The sequence below is a fragment of the Leopardus geoffroyi genome, chromosome E1 (genome assembly GCF_018350155.1).
Source record: "Leopardus geoffroyi isolate Oge1 chromosome E1, O.geoffroyi_Oge1_pat1.0, whole genome shotgun sequence".
Taxonomy (NCBI): domain Eukaryota; kingdom Metazoa; phylum Chordata; class Mammalia; order Carnivora; family Felidae; genus Leopardus; species Leopardus geoffroyi.
This window is the reverse complement of record NC_059330.1, coordinates 2,321,355-2,348,531: the sequence shown is the minus strand read 5'-3', so window position 1 is coordinate 2,348,531 and position 27,177 is coordinate 2,321,355. Positions and strand designations below refer to the sequence as shown.

The following is a 27,177-nucleotide window of genomic DNA, read 5'->3' as shown; positions in this document are numbered from 1 at the left end:
AATAAAATAAACGTTAAAAAAAAAAAATAATAAAAAAAATAAAGGGAGCATTGGGAAAGCATCATCAAGACAACTCTCAAATCTGTCAAACCTGCACATTGCTGTCACCACTCTTTGAAAGTTGCGGTAGCCTCCTGACTTCCCAGCCCCCTCCTGTAAGAGCCCCCTTCCATGGGGTTATTGATATTTTTTTAATATACATTTTTTGAGACAGAGAGCATGAGCAGGGGAGGGGCATGGAGAGAGGGAGACACGGAATCCAAAGCAGGCTCCGGGCTGTCAGCACAGAATCCGACTCGGCACAAAGCGCAAGATCATGACCTGAGCCGAAGTCAGATGTTTAATTGACTGAGCCACCCAGGGGCCCCGGTATTTTTTTTTTTTTTTAAATCATAGTTATACATGTTATTTATTTATCTAATATTTACCTAAAATGTTTGTTGTTGTTTTTAATTTATTTTTGAGAGAGAGAGTGCAAGTGGGTTGGGGCAAGGAAGGGGACAGAGGATCCAAAGCAGGCTCCACGCTGACAGCGGTGAGCCAGATGCGGGGCTGGAACTCACCAACCCTGAGACCCCGACCGGAGCCCAAGTCAGCTGCTCAATCAACTGAGCTACACCCAGGCGCCCCTACTTGATATTATTTAAAGAGTCCCATACTGCTCTACCGCTGATAGAAAAAAACAGTACTCTTACAACTCCCAAGGTTCTCGAAAGACCATTGGTTCAATTGAGTGTTTAAATTGTTATTATGTTTTGTCTTGGACTCATCTGTGTATGTCAGACTAAAAATAGCACCCAAATGCTGCCGCTTCTCCATGCTTCTGTTTTAGCACGAGCCCTGACTTCCCGCCACTCACTCTCTGTTCGGCGGCCACCGCCACCCCACCCCCAGCCCCCAGCCTGCCGTGCTTCCAACATTGTATCACAATTCCGGATGGATCTGTTGGGTGTTTACACTGCCGTGATTATGCAAATGCTCTTCACAGTTGAGCCCTGTGGGTCTTCCCCCCCACCCCCCAGCCATTTATGTGTTTTCTGGAACTGATACTTTTTTTGTCCTTTTTGTTTGCTTAGTTTTCTGTGTACTGCGCCCCCCAAATTCTCCTTTAGTTGTGTTACCTGTGCTCTAAGGGTATACAAACACGTAAGGAATTTGATCTCTTCCAGTTGAAGAATCTTCTGGCGGAGACTTTAGACCTGCTTGCTCCAACAAGAGTGGCTGATCTTTAGACCGTGCTGCGGGTTCTCCCTGCACAGCCATCTTTTCTTTCAAGTTTTTATTTATTTATTCTGAGAGAGAGAGTGAGCATGGGGGAAGGGCAGAGAGAGAGAGAGAGAGAGAGAGAAAGAGAGAGAATTCCAAGCAGGCTCCACACCATCAGCACAGAGCCCAGCATGGGGCTCGAACTCACACACCATGAGATCACGACCTGAACTGAAATCGAGAGACACGTAACCAACTGAGCCACCCGGGCGCCCGCCTTCTGGATTCCCTTGCAGGATACCTGTCTCTTCATCTTTTCCTTGGTTAATTTTGATAGAGCTGCTGCTTCTTTTTTTTTTTTTTTTTTTTTTTTACATTTTATTTATTTTCGATAGCACGCACACGCACAAGTAGGGGAGGGGCAGAGAGAGGGAGACACAGAATCCGAAGCAGGCTCCAGGCTCCGAGCTGTCCGCGCAGAACCGGATGCGAGGCTCGAACCCACAAACCGTGAGATCATGACCTGAGCGGAAGTCAGTTGCTTAACCGACTGAGCCACCCAGGTGCCCCTTGATGGAGCTTCTTAAGAAAAGATACGTGGGAGATAAATTTGTTGGGACCTTGGGGCACCTGGCTGGCTGGGTTGGAAGAGAATGCAACTCTTGATCTCAAGGTGTCAGGGTCGTGAGTTTGAACCTGACGTTGGGTGTAGAGATTGCTTAAATAAAAACTACAAAAAAAAAAATTTGTTGGGACCTTGCAAGTCTGAAAATATTTTTGTTCTACTCTTGTACTTGACAGCGTGGCTGGGTATCTAACACTAGGTTGGAAATAATTTGCCCTAAGAATTTTGAAGGCATTTCTCCATGGCCTCCAAGCTTCTGCTGTTGCCTCTTACCAAGAAGCCTGAAAAGTTTCTTATTCTGGAGTCTTTGTATGAAGCCTATTTTTATTCTCCTTCTCTTTTCCCCCAACCACAACTTTTAGGATCTTCAGTTTTTCCTAGCCTTCTGACATCTTATGTGGAAATGTTTTAGTGTGGACCCACTGGGTCTTTGCCATCTCGAAACTCATGTTCTTCAGTTACAGAAAAACATTTTTAAAATTATTATTGTTTTTGGGGCACCTGGGTGGCTCAGTCAGTTGAGCGTCCGACTTTGGCTCAGGTCATGATCTCACGGTTTGTGGCTTCGAGCCCCGCGTCGGGCTCTGTGCTGACAGCTCGGAGCCTGGAGCCTGCTTTGGTTTCTGTGTCTCCTTCTCTCTCTGCCCCTCCCCCACTTGTGCTCTGTCTCTATCAGAAATAAATAAATGTAAAAAAAAATTGAGCCACCCGGGTACCCCTCTGGGAGATTTTTAAAATTTTATTTCCTAACACTTCTATTGAATTTTTATTTCTGCTTTCATGTTTTTAATTTCTAGGAGATCTTTCTTTGTTTTTTGTTCTTTGCATTTTAAAAACATTCTGTTGCTTCATGGATATATGTTTTCATCTTTCTGAGGATATATTTTTTTTTTAAATGTTTTTCGTCTTGCATAATCTTTCATTTTAGAGGCTTTCCTGAAATGTCAGGCAGTCCTCAGTTGTCTGCTCATATTTAAGATTGGGATGCTAAGGTACAAGTGGAAACTCGTGTGTGTGTGTGTGTGTGTGTGTGTGTGTGTGTGTGGCAGATAAGGAGGTGTGTTGACTGTGAACTTCACTCTAGGGTGATCCACTAGGCCATTTCCTTGAGGAACCCCTAATGCCAGTATCCTTCGTCTTTTTTCTCATCTGATCAGATTTACCAGAAGACTCTTCCAGACTCCCATTTGGAAGGTAGAAGCTTGGCTATATATATTCTTCTTCTTCTTTTAAATTTTACTTACTTCAGTAATCTCTACACCTGACGAGGAGCTTGAACTCACGACCGTAAGATCAAGAGTCTCGTGCTCCAAAAACTGAGCCAGCTGGTCGGCCCAGTCTGTACATATTCTTAGAGCTGGGTGAAGAAGAAATCTGAGGCAAGTCTCAACATTCAGTATGTAAACTTTCATTTAGTTCCCATTTTCAGTATCTAGCCAACATTCATCTAGCAATCTATCCATCATTCTGTCTTCCTCCCAATCCCTACGTCCTTAGAAGTCCAAAGACAAGCTGGGCCATTCTTTTGACGCATCCTTCATCATCCAGCTAGAGTAATCTTACTAAAAGGCAGTTTGGCTGAAAGTGCTGTAATGGTTCCCACTTCTCTCTGTAGAAAGTCCAAACTTCTAAATATGTTCCAGTCCCTGCAAGCTTTGGCCCAACCCTTCCGGCCACGTGTTTCCCGTCCACGATGGTTATAACCATGTTAGTTAGACTCTATACAGTCTAACCTCTGTACCTCAGAGGCACTGAACTCTCCCCTCTGGGCCTTGTGAATATGCCATTCCCCATCGGAAATGCTGTTCTCCTTTTTCCCACTCCTGTCCTTTGCCTGCATGAACAATGACTACAGCTGGTGAACAAACGTTAAACCCGAAAGGACTGTTGGTGTCAGAGGCTCGGAAGTTGGTGATGGTGTCACTTCTTTTTTTTTTTTTTTTTTTAAGGAAAGAATGGTTTTAATGTTTATTTATTTTTGAGACAGAGAGAGACAGAGCATGAATGGGGGAGGGTCAGAGAGAGGGAGACACAGAATCTGAAGCAGGCTCCAGGCTCTGAGCTGTCAGCACAGAGCCCGACGCGGGGCTCGAACTCACGGACCGCGAGATCATGACCTGAGCCGAAGTCGGCCACTTAACCCACTGAGCCACCCAGGCACCCCTTGATGGTGTCACTTCTAAAACAAAATTCAGCTACTGCCATTGCTTAAGAGCCCAAATTCAAATTCTCCAGTCTGACGGCCTGTACTCTTCTTTTTTAAAAATTTTATTTATTTTTGGTGGGGGGGGAGGGAGAGAGAGAGCGTGCGCAAGCGAGCACGCACAAGTGGGGGAGGAGTACAGAGAGGGAAACACAGAATCCGAAGCAGGCTCCAGGCTCCGAACCCGGCACCACAGAGCCCTACCTGGGGCTTGAACTCCTGCACCGCCTAAACCCAACCCGGGGCTCTATCTCCTGAACCGTGAAATCAAGGGTCAGATGCTTAACTGAGCCACCCAGGCGCCCCAAGGTTTATTTTTGTTTTATAGCTTTAACTACAACTCATATGCCGATGATTCCAACATCCATCTCTCCAGCCGAGACCTCTCCTGGAGCAAGTACATGTGTGTCGATTGACCTGCAGAGCATCGATCCCTTCATTTCGGTTAATATTGGCCAGGCCAGGAACCGTGCTAGGTACTGGGTATACAATGGTGGGCACAGACAGACACGGAACCCAGTCTCTGGCCTCACGGACCTCACAGATGGCAGAAGACAGACGCTGGACAAATTATTAACAGTACAACCACGATGAGCACCCCAAAGGAGTATAGGATGCTTAAGAACCAACCTAGTATAGGCACAGTGGAAGACTAAAAGAAATTGTATATGTTGAACGAGACGTTTGTTGAAGACAAGAGATGTACCCCTGAATGGTGGACCCTCAAACTCATCAACGTGTCTTCCAAAACTTTGCCTCCTGAATTCTTTCTTCCATGTTTGGCATCACCATTCACTCAGTAACCCTGAGTCCTTCTTCAGGGACTCCTGACCCCACCCCACCCCACCCTCATCACCAATTCTTGTTGATCCCGCTGCAAACGGAACAGGCTCAGACCAGCTTGTCCCTCTGTCGCTGGCAGCCCTCATCCAAGTTAGGTCCTCAGCCTCTCTCTTACCTGCAATCAATAGCTCTTCACGGGGTCCCGCGCCTTGGGACCACCCTTACTCTTTATCCTCCATAGTTGTAGAATGAAAATCTTATCCGATTACACTGCTTAAAATCTTTCGGTGGCCCTTCAGTATTGATAAGGGAAAAGCCATTCTCCTTCATCTGATTTACAAGTCCCTCACAGCCTACCTTCCCGTAGCTCCTCAAGCCAAATGCTACTTGAACCGGTTGTGGTTCCCCAAAGGACATGCTTTCTGCTTCTCTGCATCACTGTAATTCCTGATATCTCAAGAATCCTTTCACTGCACTTTTCCTCTAGCAAACGCCTACTCAGCGCCCACCTCTCCATTCCCTTCCCCTCCTCAGTCTTTCCTGAAGACTTTCCTGAAGGTTACTCTGAAGAACAACTTTTCATTGTCTCATTGGGATTCCCTCTCTACCTAGTCCTTATCTCTATCAAAACGTCAGTGGAACCCGATGCACTTATTTGTTAATTTGTTTAAACTTGTCAGTCCCTTCCCCAATGTATTATAAAATCCTTATGGGGGAGGGGGGGGGAACTACTACATCTCGTCTTTGTATCCCTGGCACTTATTAAGGCTGTTGGAACACAGTGAGGTCGATATAAACACTTGCTAACTGATCAAATGCACAACACGTGATCCTAATTTCTGTGCTACTTTATTTATTTCTGCAACTAAATTCCCTATCTCAGTTCAAGAATCCGGAGTTTTCCCTCTACTACCCTTACTCCGTAACATTTTTTCCTATTTTGAACATCCTCAGCATTTGGATACCAAATCTTGTGCTAATCTAAGTTGCCTTTGCTTTTTGGTACTGCCTTGAAATTAACCTTTCATTATATGCATGATCGGAATCTTCTCCAGGCAAGAACGCGACTCTTCAATCTACAGCACAGAGTCACACATGCTCCCAGGAGTCGATACGTGCTTGTGGACGATTAAGCACAGCGCACGCGCACCAGGCCTTTTTTTTTTTTTTTTTTTTTTTCCTTTGACTCCTCTTTTTATTTTTTCCTTTGGAGCGTGCGCACCGAGAAAGACAAAGGTGGGGAAAGTGACCAGTCATTCAGGCGCATGCCCATCCCTCACTTGCCCCAGCCCGGGGAAGCTCACAGCGGCGGAGTGGGTGTGGCCTGCCCAGGAGCAGCAGAAATCCAATCCGACTGAGTGGGCTCGGCCCCTCCCTCCGCACGATTGGTTAGTTATCAGTGTTGTGGGGCGGGGAAAGGAAGAGATGTGGGCGGTGGAGTGGGGCGGGGGGGGGGGGTGGCGAAGAAAGAGAGCCGTGTGGCTCTGCGCAGGCGCAAGGAGGCGACCAGGAGAGGGCGTGAGAGAGCAAAAGGGAGTGTGGAAGCCCTGATGCGCTGGCGAGCGCGAGCTGGGTCGCCAGCCTTGACGCCTGCGCCGTGGCCCTCGGGGCCCCGCGCGCGGCGGGCGGGTGCTCGGTGCGCCTGCGCAGTAGGCGGCGGCGGCAGGGGGAGGTGGAGGCCGTGGAGCGGCAGCGGCAGCAGCGGGTCCCGGGACTGAGGCAGCAGCGGGGGCGGCGGCAGGCGGAAGCTGAGGTGACGAAGGCAGCGGCGGCGGCGGCCGTTTCCCTCACGGTGGCGGAGACCAAGGCGGCGGCGGCGGACGGGGAGCGGCCCGGCCCCGGCCCCCTGCTCGTTGGCTGTGGCAGGGCCGCCGTGGGGCCGGCCCGGCTCCCGCCCCCCGCGGCTCCCCCTCCGGCTCCTCCCCCGGGGAGACGCCGGGGGCCCGGCCCGGCCCGGACTCAGACCGCCGCTGCAGCCGCCGCCGGGGCAGTCGGAGGCGGCGGCGGCGCCATGGGCGGCCTGGCCTCCGGGGGGGACGTGGAGCCGGGACTGCCCGTCGAGGTGCGCGGCTCCAACGGGGCCTTCTACAAGGTGAGGCGGCGCGCCGGCCGGGGACACCGGTCTTCGGCGCCCTCCCCCCAGCCAGGGAGGGGGAGAGTGGGGCGGGATCGCGCCTCTGGAGCGAAGTCCTGGCCCTTCGAACCTTAGACCCACGCTCCCACCCGCAGCCCTCCCGGGGAGACCTCTGGAAGTTCACCCCTTTCCTCCTATTTTTGGTCTCTCTATTAATTACACCTGCTCTTGACCCCGGTCTCGGAGAGAATGAACATCAGTGTTCATTATTGTGCTTGGATCAGCGTCCGCCCCCCCCACCCCCCCCCCCGCAACGGAGACCCCATTTTCCCCGCTTCTCATTGACTTTTCTTGTTTCCTAGTAGGAGACCTACCTTAGACCTGAATCACATCCCACCCCCCACCCCCCTCTTCCGCACGGTCCAAGCACATGGAGAATTCTCTTTCTTCTTCCCTATTACCCCCTTGGGAAGGCCGTCCCATATTAGATCCTTTTATCTTCCTCACAGAGGCCTCTGCCTCCTGGCCCTGGAAGACTCACCCCACTTTCGTGTTACGTTTCTGCTCCCCACCCAAGGAGAAACGGTCGGAATCCATTTGTGACATTTGCTATCTTTGACCTCGGCAACTCTGGGTTGTGCCGGTCAAGTTCCCTCCTAGCCGTAAGGTGGCATCTTTTCACGAGTCTCTTACCCCACCCCTTTATCCCAAGGCTAGCTGCTCTTCGGTTCTACGGGGATGGGGTTCTTTTTGTCATCTCATTTTGACCTCAGATGTCTTTAGATCGTTCTTGTAGGTTCTTCGCATCTCGGCGGGTGCAGGCTTCGTGTTCACCATCTGTAACCTCTGAAGGGGGGAATGTGTGGGGATTTTCCTTAAGGATCTTAAGGGTTTCCACTTCTGGAAGACTTCTTGGCCGACTCTCTCAATTTGGGAATCTGATCCGCCTTCTTTTGGAGAAGGGGGTTGTAAAGGGTCCTTGTTTGGTTCCTTACAACTCCTTTTACTACCACCTTCTTTATTCCGAATCCATTTTCTAGGACTTTTTTTTTTTTTTTTTTTTTTCTTCTTCCCCTCATTTAGATTAAGCCAGAGGGAGACTCCTCTTGCCGCCCAGGAATTTTTCTTTGTGTGACTGTTGTTATTTTGAGCCTCTTTTGGACTTTGGTGCCTGGAATCGCTGCAGAGACTTTTCTGATTTCCCCGCCTTCTTTCGTTTTGCCCTGAGGAGCAACAGCAGAGATAGCTTCTTGTAACATCACAGGTCTGGAGAAGGGCCCCCTTTCTTTCGCTTCTTTTCGTGCCTTCTCTCCCTTAGTAGATCGCTCCACCTTCGTGCCCTTGGAAATGACTTTCTCCAGCTCTTCTCCTGTGAAGGCGTGTAGGTGGAAAGGGTCTCGCATTTGCCCTTGTAGTGGAAAGTTTCTGCCCCAGCTTCAGGTGATCAGTTCAGTGCAGCCTTTGTTACCCACCCTAAATGCCTGTGCATTTCTGCCTGGCCTCCCTCCCCAGATTTCTTTATAGTCAGTGCCTCTGGCTACTCTTATCTGTCTTAACTTATCCTATCAAGTTCAGTCTTTGGCGTTTTATCCACCACTTCTGTGTTTCAGTGTATTCCCCCAGGAACCACCTTATTCCAAGTCTGAAGGAAATTCCCAGAAGATCTCTTCTGTCATCTTTTTGTGCATACTTTTCTAACATGGGACTTTTTCTTCTAGCCTGCCTCCATAGCATTTCTGTTTTCTTTGGCAAAAGTCTCTAATTCCTTTCTGATTCCGATCGAGTACATTTGTCTCTTGTCTCCTTTTTCTTCAAACTTGCATTACCTTTGTTGAAAGGCCCTTCCTGCTAAGATTTTAGCCCCGTGTTCCCCACTGTTTTGTCCTTCATCCTGGTCTGTCCCACTCCTAAACTCTGGGTTCCAAGAAAAGTGATGCTTAGTGTTTGAGATTCAGAGACGACGTTTGCTTTTGTTCTAGGAAGCATAGGAGCTAAGCATCGCTGGGAAAGATTGGTATCTAGTTCAGATTAACTGTGTGAGACGAATGGGAAGGGAGACGTTTCCCTCTCCACGTGTAAGCGTCAGACTGAAATCTCTCTCTGAGTTTTTCCTTTTTTCCTCTGTGGGCCGTGGCAGTGATGGGCTTGGGAGAATCAGGGAGAGGATATTTTGAAATCAGAGAGTAGAGTTTGCAGTTGAGCTGAAAGCCAGGTGATGTGGGTTTTCTGTTCGGGCCACGTTAGCATTTTGTGCCCCATGGCACAGTTAAAAACAAACAAATCCGTAAATTCAGACTAATCTTTCTTCAACTTTTCAGTGCCATATAGATACTTAGCCATTCTGACCTTGCTACTGATTTAATATTCATGACTCAGCAAACTTTGGTGTGGGTCAAAGAGTGTTTACCATGTTTCTAGAATTATGAATTTGGGAAGGCCCCTTTCTCCTGTCTTAGAATTGGGTCCTGCTGTTGATCCTCCAAGTTAGGACAGAGGTCGGGTCTGGGACCTCGCTTCTCCTGTAGCTATCCCGCCAAGTCTTCTCTTCCGGCTCTTAAGTGTATTTTGTTCTCTGAGCTGTACTCTCAGATGAAACGTCTGTTCACCTTTCAGGGCACAGTTATCAAGTTCCCAGGCCTTGCCTGGGTACCCACATTTCCATTCCTTTCTCAAGAAATTTAACATCCTTAGCCTCAACCTGTGGTTTTTACCCAGGCCCTGTCTGCTTTTCTCCCAGAAGTCCCTCCTCTCAGAGCCCAGGACTAGGATGGAGGTGAGGGCTAATTGCATACTTTGTAATCTGAGGAAACAAGCATCTAGAAACCTGGGTCACTCTTCTGTCTGGTCCTAGGCCCTATAAGCCAAAGCCACGCTATGCCATGGCCGCCGAATTGAGTCATCTTTGCATCTAGTTGGCCTTGTAGAGATTGACTCACCTGCTCCTGCCCTCACCTGCTTATCTTCTTAATGAGCATGGACTGAGCAGAACTGGGAGCTCACCTTCTTCCACTGGTATCTTTGGAGGAAAACAGACCGGTGATGCAGGTGGGAGTAAGGAGCAGAGACTGGGTTGGAATATGAAGTCGAAGAGCAAGCTTGTTTGGGAGAATGTTTGAAGGAAAAAGACCCTGGAAGTATAAGAGTGTGTGGCATTTGGTTGAACTGCTGAGTAATGTGTAGAGAAACTCCATCTCTGAGCTCTACGTTTCTGCCTTGGGGATGATGGTAGCTGAAGACACGGGGATTGCTACTTCTGCCTGAGGGCCAACCCTGACATGTTGGGGGGGGAACTGGATTAGGGCTGTAGGCATATCTTTTGTGGGTGAGTATATCTAGGAGTGGGAACCTCTTCCCAAGGGAGAAGACAAGTGGTTCTCTTCTTCTGTCTCTTCCACTGCCTTGTATCTCATCCCTAAATGTTTTGAGAATAGATCTCGCTCTCACACTATTTTTCAAGCTTGGAGATAGACGTTTTGGACAAAGAATTGGATAAAGTCAGCAGAAGAGGCTGGTTGAAATGTCCCTAGAAATCCAGACAGACCCTCGTAAAGGGAGAAAAGAAGAGGGAAGCCAGAGATGCAGTGTGAGTGCTTATGGGAGGAGGACCCAAAAGGCAAGAAGGACTTGGGCAGATAACTGAGGGGCAAAACTGTGTCAGAAGACTTGGCATGGAGAATAGTAGGAGTGGGTATTGATGGAGCTGAATGAAGAGTGGAGAAAACCTGTCTGGGGAGGGGAATGACAGAGAAGAGTAAAGTACAGGTGAGGAAGAGGCCGGGCAGCCCCGGGAGTACTAAGTTCCCTGGACAGTAGGAAGGTGCCATGAGATCTATGCCGAAAGAAGGGAAGGGTGGTCAGCCGGTATCGAGAGTGAAATCTGGATTTCGCTTTTCCCACCGTAAGGAAACAGCAGTACAGTAAAATGTGATTGACCAGTTCTTGGAGGTGCGAGGGAGACGAGTCTGCATTTTTGGTATTTTCTCTCCTGAGCTCAGCCTTTGTGCCTAGCCGCAAAGCTCGGGAATAGTTCTTGTGCATTAGCCTTTTGAAACCCCTAATTTTTAAATTTTTATTTAAAAATTTTTTTTGTTAATGCTTTATTTTATTTTTGAGAGACAGAGAGACAGCATGAGTGGGGGAGGAGCAGAGAGACAGGGAGACACAGAATCCAAAGCAGGCTCCAGGCTCTGAGCTGTCAGCACAGAGCCCGATGCGGGGCTCGAACTTACGACCTGTGAGATCATGACCTGAGCCGAAGTTGGACGCCTAACCGACTGAGCCACCCGGGTGCCCCTGAAACCCCTAATTTTTAAAAACAGCTTTATTGAGGTATAAACAGTGAAGTACCTGTATTCAAAATACAGTTTGTTAAGTCTTGACATACATATATCTGTCTAAGTATCTGTATAGATCTATGTCAGACCGTGACCACAATCAAGATATTTCCTTCACTGCCAAAAGTTCCCTGTCAATCATGGATCTGCTTTCTGTCATTAATTAATTTGCACTTCCTGATTTTTGAACTAAAGTGAAAAGGCAATTCAGTAGCGAAAGGGTAGTCTTTTCAACAAATGGTGTTCAAATAACTGGCTATTCATGGATAAAAAATGGCTTTTGATCATATCTTGCACCATATGCAGAATTCAACTCAAAGTGGGTCACAAACCTAAATGTAAAATAAAAACTATGAAACTTCAGAGGAAGAAATATAAGAAAACTTTGTCGCCTTAGATTAGGCAAAGGTTTCTTAGGAAACTAAAAGCTCAATTCTAAAAGAACAGATTGATCAGTTAGACTTTCAGAGTTAGTCCCTAATTTTGAGTATGTGAAAAATCGAGAGAGAAGGTAGAAAAATGGGGGAACACATAGCCTTGGCCTCTTCAGTGAGGACACAGGCAGTAGGAAGTGGACCAGCTAGTCCGTCATCCCTGTTCCTCTCCCGTGTCATGATCTCAAGATTGGGGTTTTCTACAAATTTTATCCTTTTCATATTCATAGCAGTGTATCACAGTCTAGGATTCCAGAATCTCACATCACTTAAGTCACGATTTTTCCTTCTGTAAATTGTGTTCATCGTTTTGAACACCAGTGTTCTGATTATCCACTTAGGACCCAGCCGTGAAGGCACCAAGTTTGCTCAGGTCTCTTACTGCATCGGGGCGCTAGACCCTTCTCTCTCTTGGCGGATCCTGATGTCCTCTAGGTGTTCCAGGACAGCCTCACACTGTCTCATGGGATATTCTTAGCCCTGCTGAGTGTTGTTGGTATTTTAATTGAACTCTGGCAAGTTGCTCAGCACAACAGGAGACAGACAGATAGGGAGGCCCCTGTGGGAGCCATGCTAGACAATCGGTTTCCAAGCTGTTCTGATGGAGGTGGTTTGTCCCTCTTCTATTTAACTTTTGTCTTATCTTATTTGTGGATTTTGCCACTTTTCTTTCCATGCCAGTACCATGTCCTTTGTCTCTATCTCAACATTTCGTACTTCTTCCCCAGTACAGGTTTTTCCGGCCCTATCTTTAGATTGCTTCTGTCCCCATCTAATACTCTAGGTAACGGCCTCTAAATATCTCTGTTCCCTTGATGGCCACAGTGGTGGTAAATTGCATTTTCTTTCTCTTTTTCTTTTCTTTTCTTTTCTTTTCTTTTCTTTTCTTTTCTTTTCTTTTCTTTTCTTTTTTCTTTCTTTTCTTTCTTTCATCTAATTTGTCCTAAAATCCATTCTAGGGCTTTGTGAAGGATGTCCACGAAGACTCTGTCACCATCTTCTTTGAAAACAAGTAAGACCTTGGGAATAGAGAATGCAGCACACTGGGTCCTAGAAGGAGAGTGGAGAAGAAGGGGTGGCTGAGTCCTATGAGGACTGTAATAGGTGGGAGAGAGCCAGGGCTTTGGGGAGGGGCGGTCAACTTCTGTGGATCCCAGGTGAGGGTGGGGGACATTAACCTAGTATTTAGGTGCTAGCAAGCGACAGAAGACACCAGTATGGAGGAGGACCTGGAATTTAGCATCTGATCACCAGAGAAGGTGGCAATTGCCCAGAAGAGGCCGTAACCCCCTCCTGAAGAAACGGGCAACCACATTGGCCCGAATGGCTTTCATGTCACGGTTTCCCTTGCAGCTGGCAGAGTGAGAGACAGATTCCCTTTGGGGACGTCCGGCTACCGCCTCCAGCTGACTACAATAAAGAGATCACAGAAGGGGATGAGGTTGAGGTAAGGGCCACGGGGCCCACCCTTTCTAGATGTCACTTTTCCCGGGATTCTGCCGTCTTCCTTGTCCTGATACTAGTACCCTAGGCTCCTCACTGCTTGGTTCACTCTCCTTCCCTCTCCATGCTGAGCCGCTACACCCAGCCCGGTGGCCTGTGAAAAAGTGAAATGCACCGGTTCCCTGTCACTGTGTGTCCAACCAGACTCTCAGGGGCTTCCCAGTTTCAAGGAGTCACTTTTCCTCCATCTATGGTAACGGCACATAAAATCACAGTCTGATTTTTAGTTTGCTCCTTCCTCCAGTTTCCTTTGTCTTGGCGTAGCGCGCCAGTCAGGTGTCTGAATGCTTCTTCAACTCGTGATGTTTGGGGATGGTCCTCAGTAAGTCTTTTATTTTCAACTTTTCTTCAGGTTTATTCTCGAGCCAACGAACAGGAACCTTGCGGCTGGTGGCTGGCCAGGGTGCGGATGATGAAGGGAGATGTGAGTTGACTCGGAGGCCCTTGGAGAGCTGTTGAGGCAAAGACCGTGGTCACAGAAGGGTGGGAGGCAGGTGCTCAGGTCATCCCCAACTTCTCCATTCTTTCTCCCTTTCTGCCAGTTCTATGTCATCGAATATGCTGCCTGTGATGCCACTTACAATGAGATTGTCACCCTGGAGCGGCTCCGGCCAGTCAATCCCAATCCTCTTGCAACCAAAGGCAGCTTCTTCAAAGTGACCATGGCCGTGCCTGAGGATCTGAGAGAGGCGTGAGTTATTGGTGTCGGGAGGGGGCCTCCTTGACATTCCTCCTCCGCCCTGATTTCTCCCAGCGCTCTCCATCCTGTCTTCTCCAGAGCCCCTTCTGCTCCCAGTTCCTCTCTTCATCCCTGTTCTCTACTTCAGTCCTTCCTCTTTTCTTGTTTTTGTCATCCCCCGCTCTTCCCTGAGCCTCTGACTGCACTCTGCTCTGTGCCTCTCAGCGCTCTTCTCTTCCTCTGCAGCTGCTCGAATGAAAACGTCCATAAAGAGTTCAAGAAAGCGCTGGGAGCGAACTGCATCTTTCTCAACATCACAAATAGTGAGCTCTTCATTCTGGTGAGTTACTACACCTGAGTTTCATGTAAGCCCTTTTAGCAATTTTTCCTTCTACCTTTTTAACTCCTTTGCAGAAAGAAAGGAGCTCAAAGGTGCTTATACTTACTTGTCAAAGGAGACTTTATTGTTCCTGACCCCCGAGGGCCCAGGTAGCCCACGTTTCCCTAGTTTCCCTCGTGTAGGCCATCATTTATTTTTCTAACCTGTCTCTTGTATTGCCATCTGGGCTGGACCCTCCCTTGCGTATTTGGACTCAAATAGACCGTACGGTTCTCAGCTCTGCTTGCTCCCTAAGATCACTTCCCCTAGGTCCTCAGATAGGAGGCCCTTGTGAGACGGACAACGAGTTTTCTCTTCCTTAGCTTCATTTCATACCACCTGTCCTTTTCTAGATATTCAGGCGTCCAGATATCCCAGCTCTTGGCTCTCCCCCAGTGTGTATTCAGTCTTTTTTTTAAATGACTTTTCCATCGGTTTCTTCCAGTCAACCACAGAGGCTCCCGTGAAGCGGGCGTCCCTGTTGGGTGACATGCATTTTCGAAGCCTGCGCACCAAACTGCTACTCATGTCCCGCAACGAAGAAGCTACCAAACACCTAGAGGTGAGTTCTGGCTCCACTTTTTCCTGCTGAATGGTATTGTCGTCCTCCCCCTGTCCCACCTCCATCCTTCACTCATGCTCTTGTGTTTACAGAATAGAAAGACTAAGGTCTTTCTGGGCCATTAAACCTGCGTCTACTGTGTTATCCCAGACTCCTCCAGATGGCAGAGCTCCATCGTGTTATAATAGTACAGTTGTTCTCAAACTTTTTTCTTCACTGTGGGACCTTTTGATCAAGTGAAATTTTACTTGAAAACGCAATGCATAAAACAGATCAATCAGAGCAGCTCTGTCTAAAAGTAGAAGAGGGGGTGTGGCTTGGACTTCCACCAGCCTCCCCCATATCCCTTCTGGGAATCAAAATGCTTTGCAGGATATATGTGAGAACCATTTGTACGCTGGAAGGACCACTGGACTTGGAATCCCAAGTCTTGTTTTGTCAAATATTGACCTTTGGCAGATCATTTGATTTCTGTGGGCTTTATCTCCATCTGTGATAGTGAGGTAGTTAGACTAGAATATTCCTACAAGGTCTTTTCCAGTTCTGATATCTTAGGGTCAGATTCTCTTTCCTTAGGCAGTATATTGTCCTAAACAAGCAGGGTGGGTGTGTGTTTCCATTTATCAAGAGAACTGAGCTTTTGGGGAGGCTTTTCTCTGAGCTTGAACAAATTCTGGATCATGCTAATCTTTCACTTTTGCAGGGATGCTACTCAGAGCACTGGCAGTTAAAAATTCACCTTTTCCCCCAGATGATACAAATTCTGTCTGCTCCAGGTCCCAGCGAGCAGATTCTCTGGTGACCGAAAGTAGACTGTTCAACTCTCTAGGACCTGGGTGTATTGATCAGTGTGGCAAAGTGTGCCGGATACTAAGTTAGCCATATGTACAAGGTCTTAAGAATAGGAACACGTCAGGGCGCCTGGCTAGCTCAGTCAGTAGAGTATCCGACTCGCTCTCAGGATTGTGAGTTCAAGCCCCACGTTGGGCGTGGAGCTTACTCAAAAAAAAAAAAAAAAAAAAAGTAGGGGGCACCTGGGTGACTCAGTTGGTTAAGTGTCCGACCTGGGCTCAGGTCATGATCTCATAGCTTGTGGATTTGGGCCCTGCATGGAGCTCTCTGCTGACAGCTCGGAGCCTGGAGCCTGCTTTGGATTCTGTGTCTCCCTCTCTATCTGTCCCTCCCCTGCTCACACTCTGTCTTGCTCTCTCTCAAAAATAAATAAAAACATTAAAAGCTAAATGAAAAAAATAGGGGTGCTTGGGTTAAGCGTCCGAGTTTGGCTCAGGTCGTGACCCTGAGGTTAGTGGGTTTGAGCCCCACATCGGGCTCTTTGCTCAGCACGGAGCCTGCTTCGAATCCTCTGTCTCCCTCCCTCTCTCTGTCCCTCATGTGTGCATGTGTGCTCTTCTCTCTCAAAAATAAACATTTTAAAAAAAGAATAGGAGCATGTCTTTGTTTTTGAGAGAATTGCTCTTATTTTTTGGCCTTTTTTTTTTTTCTAATTGTTTTGAAACATTGCAAAGGAAAAAAATACAAGTGCCCATGTACTCATCAGGCCGTCTAAGAAATAAAACCCTTGGCAAACTTCTCTAGAGGACATTTGTAAATCATTGTAAATCCTCTTCTTCCCTCCCTAACTCCTTCATTTTGAATGCCCAACGTAGTCCCTTTTATTCAGCTTTCTCTTTTTGCCCCAGTGTACGTCGTTGCCGTAGCACAACCTCATCTGTCGTGGAAGTAGGAAGTAGAATGTCCCTTTTCAGAAATCTTTCTTGTTTGGGGCTTCCTACCTAGGACTCCCTCTTCTAGAACCTTCCCTGTCTTCCTGCCCTGGTACCCAGGTGTCTCTCTAAGAGCAGGTTGTGAAATGAGGTCGTGTGGTGGTCCACGGCTCCTTTCCTGCTTTTTCAACCCCTGCTTTCTACTCCACTTGTCGGGTTTTATTTTGGGGGTTGATAATAGTTTGGTTAAGGTAACAGTAGTTCTTAGCCTTGCATTTACCTTGTGAAAGGTCCTTTCTCGCTGACTTGACTTAATCCTCTTGCTAGTCTGGGAATGGGGTAAGTCAGGTGTAATCACTTAGCAGATGACAGAATAGAGACGCAGAGAGCGTGTTTTGTTTAGGATCACATAGCCAGATCATGTTAGAGCCAAATCCAGAACTTTGGCGGCTGCCAGCCAAACTCTGCCCTCATTTAGCTCCTCTCCCCGCCGGGCCATTGGCGTCTGCAAGGTAGGAGTGGAATGAAAGATTCCCGAATTCTCTGTGCAGGTCCTGGGGTCAGTGGATCTGGGGTAGTTCTGACTTGTTTCCACACGTTTTTCTCTCATCGAAGTCATGCCGAGCGTCAGGTGCCTGGGACGGGTGTGTGGGGTTCCACCACCAGGGATCCAGCAGCGCCTTTTCCTTTCAGACAAGTAAGCAGCTGGCGGCAGCCTTCCAGGAGGAGTTCACGGTGCGAGAGGACCTGATGGGACTGGCGATTGGGACTCACGGGGCCAACATCCAGCAGGCCCGAAAAGTACCTGGGGTGACCGCCATTGAGTTGGGTGAAGAGACCTGCACCTTCCGCATCTATGGGGAGGTCAGCAAAAGCCAGCTGTTGCTTAGGTGGCTTGGGGGTAGAGAGAAGAAAGGGTGAGGTGGCAAGGAAGCCTGAGTCCTGTCCACCTCCTTCTCTGACTTGGTGGCAGCACGCTTTCCCAAAGGCAGAGGGTGGCAGGAAGACGATTGAGATCCAGGGCCCCTGTGTGAGTAACTGCTCCCCGCTGCTCTCTGTAGACTCCTGAGGCGTGCCGACAGGCCCGAAGCTACCTGGAGTTTTCTGAGGACTCCGTGCAAGTGCCCAGGAACCTTGTTGGTGAGTTGAGGGTGTGTGCAGATAAAAGAATACAGGTGGGGCTCGGTGTGAGATTCCCTAAAGGGGTTCTAGGCTTGGCGCCTCCCTGCGGACTCCCAGTTTCACAAGGACAGAGCCAGCAGTCTTGTAGGACTGACGGAAATGGAAGAACAGATTTCCAGGGATCACAAACTTTTGTCCTGTGAAAACTCACCAGAGACTTAGAAGCAGGAGAATACTTAAACCGAATCCATATATAGAAGCTGGAAAACTGTTGATCTGTTTTTACTTTTTTTCTTTTCTGTTAAAAAAAAAAAAAAGGCCTAATTCCTCCTTTACCCATTCAGGCAAAGTGATTGGGAAGAACGGGAAAGTGATCCAGGAGATTGTGGATAAATCTGGTGTGGTGAGGGTTCGCGTAGAAGGTGACAATGACAAGAAGAACCCCAGGGAGGAGGTACGGGGCGTCTGCATCTGGAGATTGGTTTCCAGGAGTAGGTGGGGTTGTTCGCAGAGCCCCTTCTCCGTGGGCCCGGATCTCTAGGGGTGGAGGATGGGGACTTGTGTCCTCCAGAAGATGCAGAGCCCAGAGTGGTCCCACTGGCTGAGCTTCCGGAGGGGCCAGGGTGGACTTAACTCCTCGCATCAACCCTCCTAACCCTCCCGTCCTCTCTGCCGCGCAGGGCATGGTTCCCTTCATATTTGTTGGCACCCGGGAGAATATCAGTAATGCCCAGGCTCTGCTGGAATATCATCTCTCCTACCTGCAGGTACCCGAGCCGGAAGCCTGGGACGGGAAAGATCTGGGTGTAGGAAGGAGACGAAGGCTACTGGTGGATAAAGTTAGCAGTTGTGATGCCCAGTTTGTATCTTGAGTAGAACAGAAAGCACTGAATGGAGATCTGGGGCTGTAGGGTTGGACCGTAGAATCTTCCTTGCTTAGCCAGTGTCTTCCGTCTTGCATTCCCGAGAGTTTAGGTGTATGGGGACGGTCAGGGCGCAGAAGCCTGAGTGAGGATTGGTCGTCGAGCTCACGTCTGTTCCCCCTTCGGTATCTTTCTCCATCTCCCACCCAACCAGGAGGTGGAGCAGCTTCGCTTGGAGAGGCTGCAGATTGACGAACAGCTTCGCCAGATCGGGCTGGGCTTCCGCCCTCCCGGGAGCGGGCGCGGCAGCGGTGGCAGTGACAAGGCTGGCTATACCACGGATGAGAGCTCCTCCTCTTCCCTCCACACCACCCGAACCTACGGGGGCAGCTATGGGGGCCGGGGCCGCGGCCGGAGGACGGGCGGTCCCGCCTACGGTAAGACGGCTGCGGGAGGTGAACAGCGGTGGGCCTTGGAGAAGCAGGGGTCGGGGCGGAATCTCCAGGGAAGGGCGATGGACACGTTGAAGATGCAGTTGGCTGGGGGACTTGTGAGTGGGAGGGGTGGGGTGAGTGACCCTGACTGAAGCCCGCTGTGTCCTTCAGGCCCCAGCTCAGACCCATCCACAGCTTCTGAGACAGAGTCCGAGAAGAGGGAGGAGCCCAACAGAGCTGGGCCTGGTGACCGGGACCCCCCAACCCGGGGGGAAGAAAGCCGGAGGCGGCCGATTGGGGGCCGGGGTAGGGGGCCCCCACCTGCCCCCCGGCCCACCACAAGATACAACGCTTCGTCTATTAGCTCAGGTACCAGTATCAGACAGCTGGGTTCGAGAGCGTAGGCCGAAAGGGAAAATGATGGACACGTGATGACCAGGTCCTCCTCTTCCTGTAACCAGTGCTGAAAGATCCAGACAGTAACCCCTACAGCCTACTGGACACGTCTGAACCAGAGCCCCCGGTTGATTCAGAGCCCGGGGAACCCCCCCCAGCAAGCGCCAGGCGCCGCCGGTCCCGCCGCCGCCGCACAGACGACGACAGGACTGTCATGGACGGAGGCCTGGAATCGGACGGGCCCAGCATGACGGAGAATGGCCTGGGTAAGGGCTCTGCCTGGGGTCTCAAAGAGTTCGAGCTGGGCAGGAATGGAGGTGTGGGAGATGAGGTGCACGGCTTGGTTTTTGTCTGTCCCACAGAAGACGAGTCAAGACCCCAGCGTCGGAACCGGAGCCGCCGTCGCCGTAACCGTGGGAACAGGACCGATGGCTCCATCAGTGGAGACCGGCAGCCAGGTCAGCTCACACTGGGTGCCGGCGTCCTTCCTCGGAGCTGAGAGAACGGGCTGCCTCCCACCGTATGAAAACGGGGGGTTGGGGTCTGGTGGGTGTCCGGGAGCTGGACACCTGGTTCCTTCTGAAACTCTTGGTCCTCTGCCTTTCCCAGTGACTGTGGCTGACTACATCTCCCGAGCAGAGTCTCAGAGCCGCCAGCGGCCGCCCCTGGAACGCACTAAACCCTCCGAGGACTCTCTTTCAGGACAGAAGGTAGGCGGGCGAGACGTCATTCAGCCCACCTCCTTTTCTCTGCTGGGCGGGCACAAGGAATTCGCAAAGGAACCTCTTGCTAAATCGCAGAGGAAGCGATGTCTGGAGTCTAGACCGCCGTCTAGAATAGTGGAAAGTTTGAGCAGGACAGAGGGAGGTTTGTTAAGGTGCTTCTGGACTCTTGTAAGAGTTATTAGAGCCTCCGCTCAGGGGACTAGCCGTTGGGGCGCCAGATGCCACAGCACTAGCATGGTGAGGGATGCCTTACCTGAATTTCTACTGACCATCCTCCCTCCTTTCCCACTTCCTCCCCAGGGCGACTCTGTCAGCAAGCTTCCTAAGGGCCCCTCAGAGAACGGGGAGCTCTCCGCCCCCCTGGAGTTGGGTAGTTTGGTGAATGGGGTTTCATAAAACCTCCAGCCCGCATCCCTCCCTTCTCCATCTCGCTTGCTGCCCAACACCATGGCCTCACAGGCCCGACTGACCTGCGCTGGAGCTGCTCTTATCTAGGGGGGAGGGGGGTGGCACAGCAGCTTGGGTCCCCCCTCAACCTCCAGGAGCTCGTGGAGGGGTGTGTAACAGGGTCATACCCCCCTCCCTCTTGTCCACCCTTACCCCCAGGGTGAGGGGAGCCTCTCTCCTTCCCCATCAGACTGGATGTGCCTTTATCCTCCAATGCCCCGATCTCTCTGAACACCCCCATTCTCCGCCTGCTGGTGCGGGGTGCTCCTTGATCCACCCAGATTTGACAGTTCAGGGGGGCTCCCCTGCTATCCCTCCTCCCATCCTGTACCCCCCATTTCTGGGGCCTCATCACTGTGGAAGACGGGGATAGTAAGGGTATAAGTGGGTGGGAGGCATGGGGAAGGTTTTGGAGTAGAACCAGGGGTGTGTATGAAGGGGGGTGACAAGGTCCCCCAGGGGAGGGGGGACCAACCTTGTCTGGTGGATGAGAAGGCGTATTTATTTTTCACTGTACAGTATTTAAAAAGAGAATAAAAAAATCCAAATGGCTCTGTGGTTCTCGCGCCTTCCTTGTGCCAAGTTTGGCACATTGGTTTCTCTAGGCTTGACTTGCCCGGGCCCTCATTTCCGTTTTCTCCACACGTGGCTTCTCTAGGGTTCCAAAGATTGTCTACTTCTGGGAATTCCTGAAATTCCTAGGTTCTCCAGGCCCTGGTCGCTTTCAAGTCCGGAGGACCGTGGCCTGTGGCTTCTGGCTTCTCCCCTCCCCCAGGGTTGCTGGTAGGAGAGCTGGGCCACTCCTTTACCCTGAGTCACAGCAGGCTAGGTAGGGCTGCTCTGCGCTCGGGCTCCAGCCCGTTTCTGCTGAGAGCCAAGGCCGGCTGTTTAATCCGATTACCTGAGGCCTGGGGCTTGGGCTGGGCCTGGGGCGGGATGGGGAGCAGGGTTCCCTCACGACAGCCTCTGCGACTTAGGTGGCCAGCTCTCGCTCCTGCTGGTTCTCTGCTCTGGATGCAGGCTTTTTCACTGGCATCCACGCTGCTGACTGCTCAGTCCTGGGGGTGGGTTGTCTTGGGGTCCCTGGCTCCCTGCCTTCAGACTCCGGTTTGGAGATACAACAGGCAGTGGAGAAACCACGGTTTGGGGGCTGGAGTTGGGAGGATTGAAGTTTTCTCACCTGGAGAAAGGGGCTGAATCATCACTTGAGCACCTGCTGGGATGACTCAGGAAACAAAAATGGCCTGCCTCCCGACTGCCTTTCTTGCCCCAGGGCCAGGTCAGGGGTTTGGAGGAGCAGTAGGCACTAGAAAAGGGTTTGGGGTAGGGGGTGGGGTGTTCCCAACTTCCTCCAGGCTCAATTGTGACCCTGAGGGCTTTTGATTCTCCTGTGCTTGATCCCATTGTGCCAAAAAATTGACTTTAAATTGCCAAAGCTCAAGAAGGGAGGGGAAGCGGATCAGAGCTACCAGGGGCGGAAGGCTCCACTTCTGGGTCTTGGGTGGGGAGGGGGCGTGGTGCCCCAGGGGGAGCGTTGGGGGCTGGGAGGCCCGGGACACCTGGGTTTGCCTAAGGGAGGGGGAACGTTGGCGCCCTTAAGGAGGCGCGGTCTACTGGGAGGGAGTGGGGAGGAGTCTGGTTAAAAGCTGTTCCCGGCCTGGCCCACCCGCCAGCCACAGACGCTGAGGCCAGGTGAGAGGGGCTGCGGCGATCCGGCCGCGAGACTCCAGGGACCGGGAGCGCGACCGCGGGGCAGCGGGCTGGGTCCGGGACCCCGCGGCTTCAAGGGCCGGAGAGGGCATCCCCTCCCCTGCGGGGTACGGGGCAGCGGATTTAGCGCCTGGCTCTCCAGAGGGTGCCTGATTGGTTGGGAGCAGGCGCTCCATTCTAAAGACTCTGAACTTGGGGACGACGTATACTTCTTAAGGCCGTGAGTTTGTCTAGGACGACTCCAGACTAGGGAGACCCTTCCATCATCCGGACACCGGTCCTGGGCATCAGCGTTTCACTTTGGAGGGGAGGGCGTGTAGGACGCCCTCTAAAGCCTTCCCTGCACCCCACCGGCCCCCATGGCGCTTCCCGGCTCTTCACACGACCAGGCCTGGGGCTTGGAGCCGCCCGCTCCCGCTGCTCCTACCAACTCGTCCTCGGGCTGCCAGGAGCGGGAAGGCGCCGGCAGCCCGGTGGTGTCCGGGGGGCTTCCCTTGGAGAAGGTGAAGCGACCCATGAACGCGTTCATGGTGTGGAGCTCCGCGCAGCGCCGCCAGATGGCGCAGCAGAACCCAAAGATGCACAACTCGGAGATCTCCAAGCGCCTGGGCGCGCAGTGGAAGCTGCTGGGCGAGGACGAGAAGCGGCCCTTCGTGGAAGAGGCCAAGCGGCTCCGGGCGCGGCACCTGCGCGACTACCCCGACTACAAGTACCGGCCTCGGCGCAAGACCAAGAGCGCGGCCGCCGGGCCGCCCCACTTCGGCCAGGGAGGCGGCGGCGTGGCTGGCGGCGGGCCGGTCTGGGGTCCCGGGTACGCGACCACGCAGGGGAGCAGAGGCTTTGGGTACCAGCCGCCCAACTACTCGACAGCTTACCTGCCTGCCGGTTACGGGTGAGTGCCTGGGACGCGCGGTGAGGGACGGGCAGGGGCCCCGAGTACGCCCCGTGCAGAGGTCGTTCCCAGGAGAGACCGGGGGCACACCCACCCACCCCACCACCCAGTGCCCCGTGAAGCCTGGGCCGGGAGCGCTCTGGTGGCCCAGGTTTCCCTGAAAGATGTTTCCATCCTGGCCCGATAGGGGCAGCCCCGCAGGACATCCCCCCCCCCTCCCCCGGACGCGATCACGTTCTAGTTACCTGAATTTCCCGTTTCCTCCCCGCTTCTGGCCCTCCCGTGACCCGGCTTCCTCTCCCAGCCCGCGGGGCAAGGAGAGGCCAGGCCCAACTCTGCCCCTTCCTGGCCTGCTGCCCCGAAAGAGGAAAACAGGCGCAGCACGCAAGCCGGCTCCGGAGCGTGCCCTGACACGGCCGCCGCACTGCTCTTAAGCCATCCTGGGCTCTGGTTCTGAACCCGCGGTACCCGGTGGGGCCCGGAGAGCCAGGGAGAGGGGTACGTGGGTGACAGGTTCTGCCTCCGTTGGCTAGAGCTGAGGCGCCCCGCCCCCAATTGTGAGTTGGGGGGCCCTGCCGGCCCCTCCCAACCCAGGAACGCGCTCTCTAACCCCAGTGTCTCTCTCTTTGCAGCTCTTCCCACTGCAAACCAGAGGCCTCGTCGCCGTGCTCCCTCCCTCAGAGTAACCCGAGGCTCCAGGGTGAGCTGCTCCCCCACTACAGCCCCTACCTACCCCCAGGCTCCCCCACTGCGTACAACCCTCCCCTGTCAGGGACCCCCATGCCCCTGACCCACCTCTAACTCTCATGAACATGGACCTCCCAGGAACGGCTTCACTCTCCTTTTTCGCCCAGAACCTCCCACCCCAGGCTGCAAACCCTTCTTTAGAACCCTGTTGGCCCACAGTTCAGAAGCCTGTGCTGCGGTTCCCTCACCCTGCCCCCAAAATACAACACGTGGTTTTTTTTAGGACGAACACAGTTTTTATGATTAAACCAGGTCTCTGAGTCTTTATTGCCCCATTTCTGTTCCCCTTCGCTGCAGCAGGAACCAGCAGCCTCCACTCCCTTCCGCCTGGACCTGCCAGAGCAGGAACCTCCTCACCCCACCCTGGGGCCCTGCCTGAGTCATTCTCGTCCCCCTTCCCCACCCCCTACCCAGCACTGGGGTCCTGGAGACCGTCCCAACCAGGTTCAGAGAGGGAGGCGGCCGCAAACCCCTACTTCCTTCCACTGGCCAGACTCTGTCCTCTAGGCCATCAGGGAAGTAGGGAGATGGGGAGGACAGGGCAGACTTTGGCCCCAGAATACCTAAGTAGGAATCTCAGCCAAAATAAATGAACCGGTGGTACATGCACGGGACAGCGGGCAGTAACTGCCAAACATCAGCCTGGAAATCCCTACCCCTTCCAAGGATCTGCAGTTCCACTAAAACTCTGGCTCAGAATTTTACAATTGCAGTGGAATGAATGATTAAAAAGTCACACCAGCGGACTGGTTCGGATGAGAATGACCCTGAGGGTGGGTGGGTGGATGGAAACGTGGAGCGGACTCCAGTAGCCGGCTCATCCCTACTGCTTTTTCTTCTTGATGGGGGCCTTGACGTTCCAGTAATAGATGAGCTGGGAAGCAATGAGGCCGTTGCAGAGGGAAGAGACCACGAAGGTTCCAGCCATGAGGGGGTCTCCGGTCTCCTAGGTGAGAGACAGCCGGGGTCACTTGAGCAGTCCTCCCTGGAGAGCCAGGAGACCAGGTTTTAGTGCCCTCTAGAGGGCAGAAGGTGCACTCACCTGAATGGAGGTGAAGATTCTGGCCAAGGAGCCCCCAAAGAGCAGAAAGACAGTGACGGCGGAGAGCTGGCCTGTGTGCCCGTTCCGGTAGTTAGTGGCTGCCTGGAGCAGCTAGGGGGGAAATTGAGACTCGGTTCTGTCATCTGAACTCTTACCATGCTCACCCCGTGCAATATCCTTCTCTTGCTCCCGGTACTCACCCTCCCCCCTACTACAGCAGGCACGTTGGAGGCCTGGAGCAGGGTGACCACGGACAGGGGCGTCAGTGGTGACAGCAGGACCAGCAGGACCAGTGCATAGCACACTAGGAAAGTGACACCTGGGGGTCGGGGAGATAAGGAGTCCCGATCAACCTCTCCAGTGCTCTGGCTTCCTTCCCCAAGCGCGAGTTCCCGGCCGGGCCCCCAAGAGCCACACTCTGCTCCTGGGTAAATCCCCAGCACCTTTCGCAGTCTGTCCTCTGTAGTGCAGGACCAGGAAGCAGATGGTGACTGTCTGGAGCATCAGGAACAGGGCTTCACCCCAAGAGCTGCGGAGTCAAGAGTTGGGAAGAAGAAAGGCGGGCCTGGAAAGAGGCAGGGAGAGCCTCCATGGCCCGTCCATCTGGGGACACACTTCTGATCGCTCCCTGTCCTCCACAGCCCTACTGGTTTCCAAACAGCCCCCACCCGACTGACTCAGTCTAGATCCCGGGCATTCTTGGGAGGCCCACCTCCCTCTCATCACGGCCACAAACAATGGCCAGATTTCCAGGAGGAAATCTTCAGGTTTCCTGCCCCTGCATCTGCCTCTCCCCAAAGCCCCGCTAGAGTTGTCAGCATTCAGCCTGGGGGGTAAAGGGCAGCCCCCCCTCACCTGAAAGGGAAGTTGTTGGTGATGCTGTAGACCATGGTGCCTGTCAACGCCACCAGTTCTAACATCACGGACTGAAGGCTCAACCCTTCGGCACTCTTGGCTCTCAGAATTTTGAACACCTGGGGCAGTTTTACTAAGAGAAAGGATGAGAAGGGCAGGGATAAGGAGACGACGTCCCGTGGGAGTGCAACTCAACAGCTGCAGAGCGGCCTGGGAAGCGTGTTAACCCTGGTTCTGGTCAAGGGACCCGCCCAGTTCACAGCCTCTCAGCCCTCCACCCTCATCCCCACAACTGGAAGAGAAGAGAAGATACATACCCAGCAGAGACCCAGCCACAATGCCCAGACCCAGGCCTTTGCTGAGGAGAATCTTGAGACAGGGAACTGAGAAGAGAAAAAGGGGTACATGGAAGGAGGTCCCTGGCACCCAGGCCAGGGGGAAATAAAGGATTTTCATGCTCCTATGCTTGTCGCTGCTCCTTTAGACCCTGACCTACCCACACAAGGAAGCCCTGGGCTGTATGGCCCTTCCTGCTTCAAATCCTATCACTGTCAGGCAGGTGACTTTCCAAAGCAGCTTATACCGTGCAAATTACAGCTACACTTCTTGGTCTTCTGACTTCCAAGGCTCTCCATTGCTTCACTGAAAAGCTGAGCAATGCCCAAGGGTCCTCCAAGCTTTTATTCTCCTGAACAACTAGGATCCATTCCAAAGACAGGTCTCCCTGTCCCTCATGCCTGAACCCTCTGTCCCTGGCCCGCATCTTCCGATCCTGGAAGCTCTACCCGCCCAAGGAGCTTGGTTAGCCAAGTGGGAGTCATGACTTCGACCAAATCGTGTCCCAGGAGCGCGGTGGCGGACCAGGAACTGACAAGAACAGACTGGGAAGGCCTCCTAAAGGGTCTGGTGCCTGAGGTGGGCTTTGTGTGCAACTGCCTGACAGACGGAGTAAGAAGGCGGGTTGTTCCAAAAGTAAACCAAGAGCAGAAGCGGAGGGTGGAAGTGTAACTTGGCCCCTGAAAGAACAGTGACCTATTAAAGACTGGAACGATTTAGTCAGATTTTAACTTTGTTTTGTAAAATTTGAGTCCCTCGGTCCGGGACCATCGCTAAAGCGCAAGCCTCACAAAGGAGTGGTTCCGCCTTCCTCCCGCCCAAATATGGCGAGCTCCCTCTAAGGAGACCGAGGCACTTCCGGCCCGGTCTGGAGTGACTTCCGCCCAGCGCTGCGGGGCCGCAGTCGCGGCCGCCTAACCCGCAGTCACGCCCCGCTTACGGCCGAGGGCGCTCGAGCAGAACTTTGATAGGATGCCGAATTAAACTCACCGTGAAGCAAGTCCCACTGGACGAAAATTTGGTCGTAGCATTTCTCAGGTAAGAGAAGCGGCACCAGCACTCGTTTGAGCGGGCCGTCCGCCTCGGCCGCCATGTTGCAAAA

General features: G+C 52.1%; 3 protein-coding genes and 1 long non-coding RNA gene across 4 annotated transcripts; 2 read left to right on the top strand and 2 right to left on the bottom strand.

The window, feature by feature from the left end:
- Window positions 1–6,455: 6,455 nt before the first annotated feature.
- FXR2 (FMR1 autosomal homolog 2) lies at window positions 6,456–21,045 on the top strand. Its single transcript, XM_045490244.1, has 17 exons — window positions 6,456–6,909; window positions 12,619–12,671; window positions 13,013–13,106; window positions 13,515–13,586; window positions 13,705–13,853; window positions 14,088–14,181; window positions 14,666–14,782; window positions 17,200–17,370; window positions 17,568–17,646; window positions 17,973–18,082; window positions 18,309–18,395; window positions 18,706–18,928; window positions 19,097–19,294; window positions 19,387–19,587; window positions 19,684–19,779; window positions 19,931–20,031; window positions 20,347–21,045. The coding sequence occupies exons 1-17, from the start codon at window positions 6,829–6,831 to the stop codon at window positions 20,440–20,442; spliced, it is 2,022 nt and encodes a 673-aa protein (XP_045346200.1). The 5' UTR covers window positions 6,456–6,828; the 3' UTR covers window positions 20,443–21,045.
- Window positions 20,973–23,588, bottom strand: LOC123604337. Its single transcript, XR_006715293.1, has 2 exons — window positions 23,341–23,588; window positions 20,973–21,673 (listed from the first exon to the last, which is right to left on the bottom strand). It is a non-coding gene; the product is annotated as an uncharacterized LOC123604337 (long non-coding RNA).
- Window positions 22,111–24,090, top strand: SOX15 (SRY-box transcription factor 15). The gene is made up of 2 exons (XM_045490270.1): window positions 22,111–23,095; window positions 23,728–24,090. Exons 1-2 carry the CDS (start codon window positions 22,563–22,565, stop codon window positions 23,894–23,896), a joined length of 702 nt encoding a protein of 233 aa, XP_045346226.1. The 5' UTR covers window positions 22,111–22,562; the 3' UTR covers window positions 23,897–24,090.
- MPDU1 (mannose-P-dolichol utilization defect 1) lies at window positions 24,077–27,173 on the bottom strand. Its single transcript, XM_045490269.1, has 7 exons — window positions 27,066–27,173; window positions 26,057–26,122; window positions 25,740–25,872; window positions 25,328–25,413; window positions 25,085–25,203; window positions 24,885–24,995; window positions 24,077–24,788 (listed from the first exon to the last, which is right to left on the bottom strand). The coding sequence occupies exons 1-7, from the start codon at window positions 27,166–27,168 to the stop codon at window positions 24,666–24,668; spliced, it is 741 nt and encodes a 246-aa protein (XP_045346225.1). The 5' UTR covers window positions 27,169–27,173; the 3' UTR covers window positions 24,077–24,665.
- Window positions 27,174–27,177: the final 4 nt, after the last annotated feature.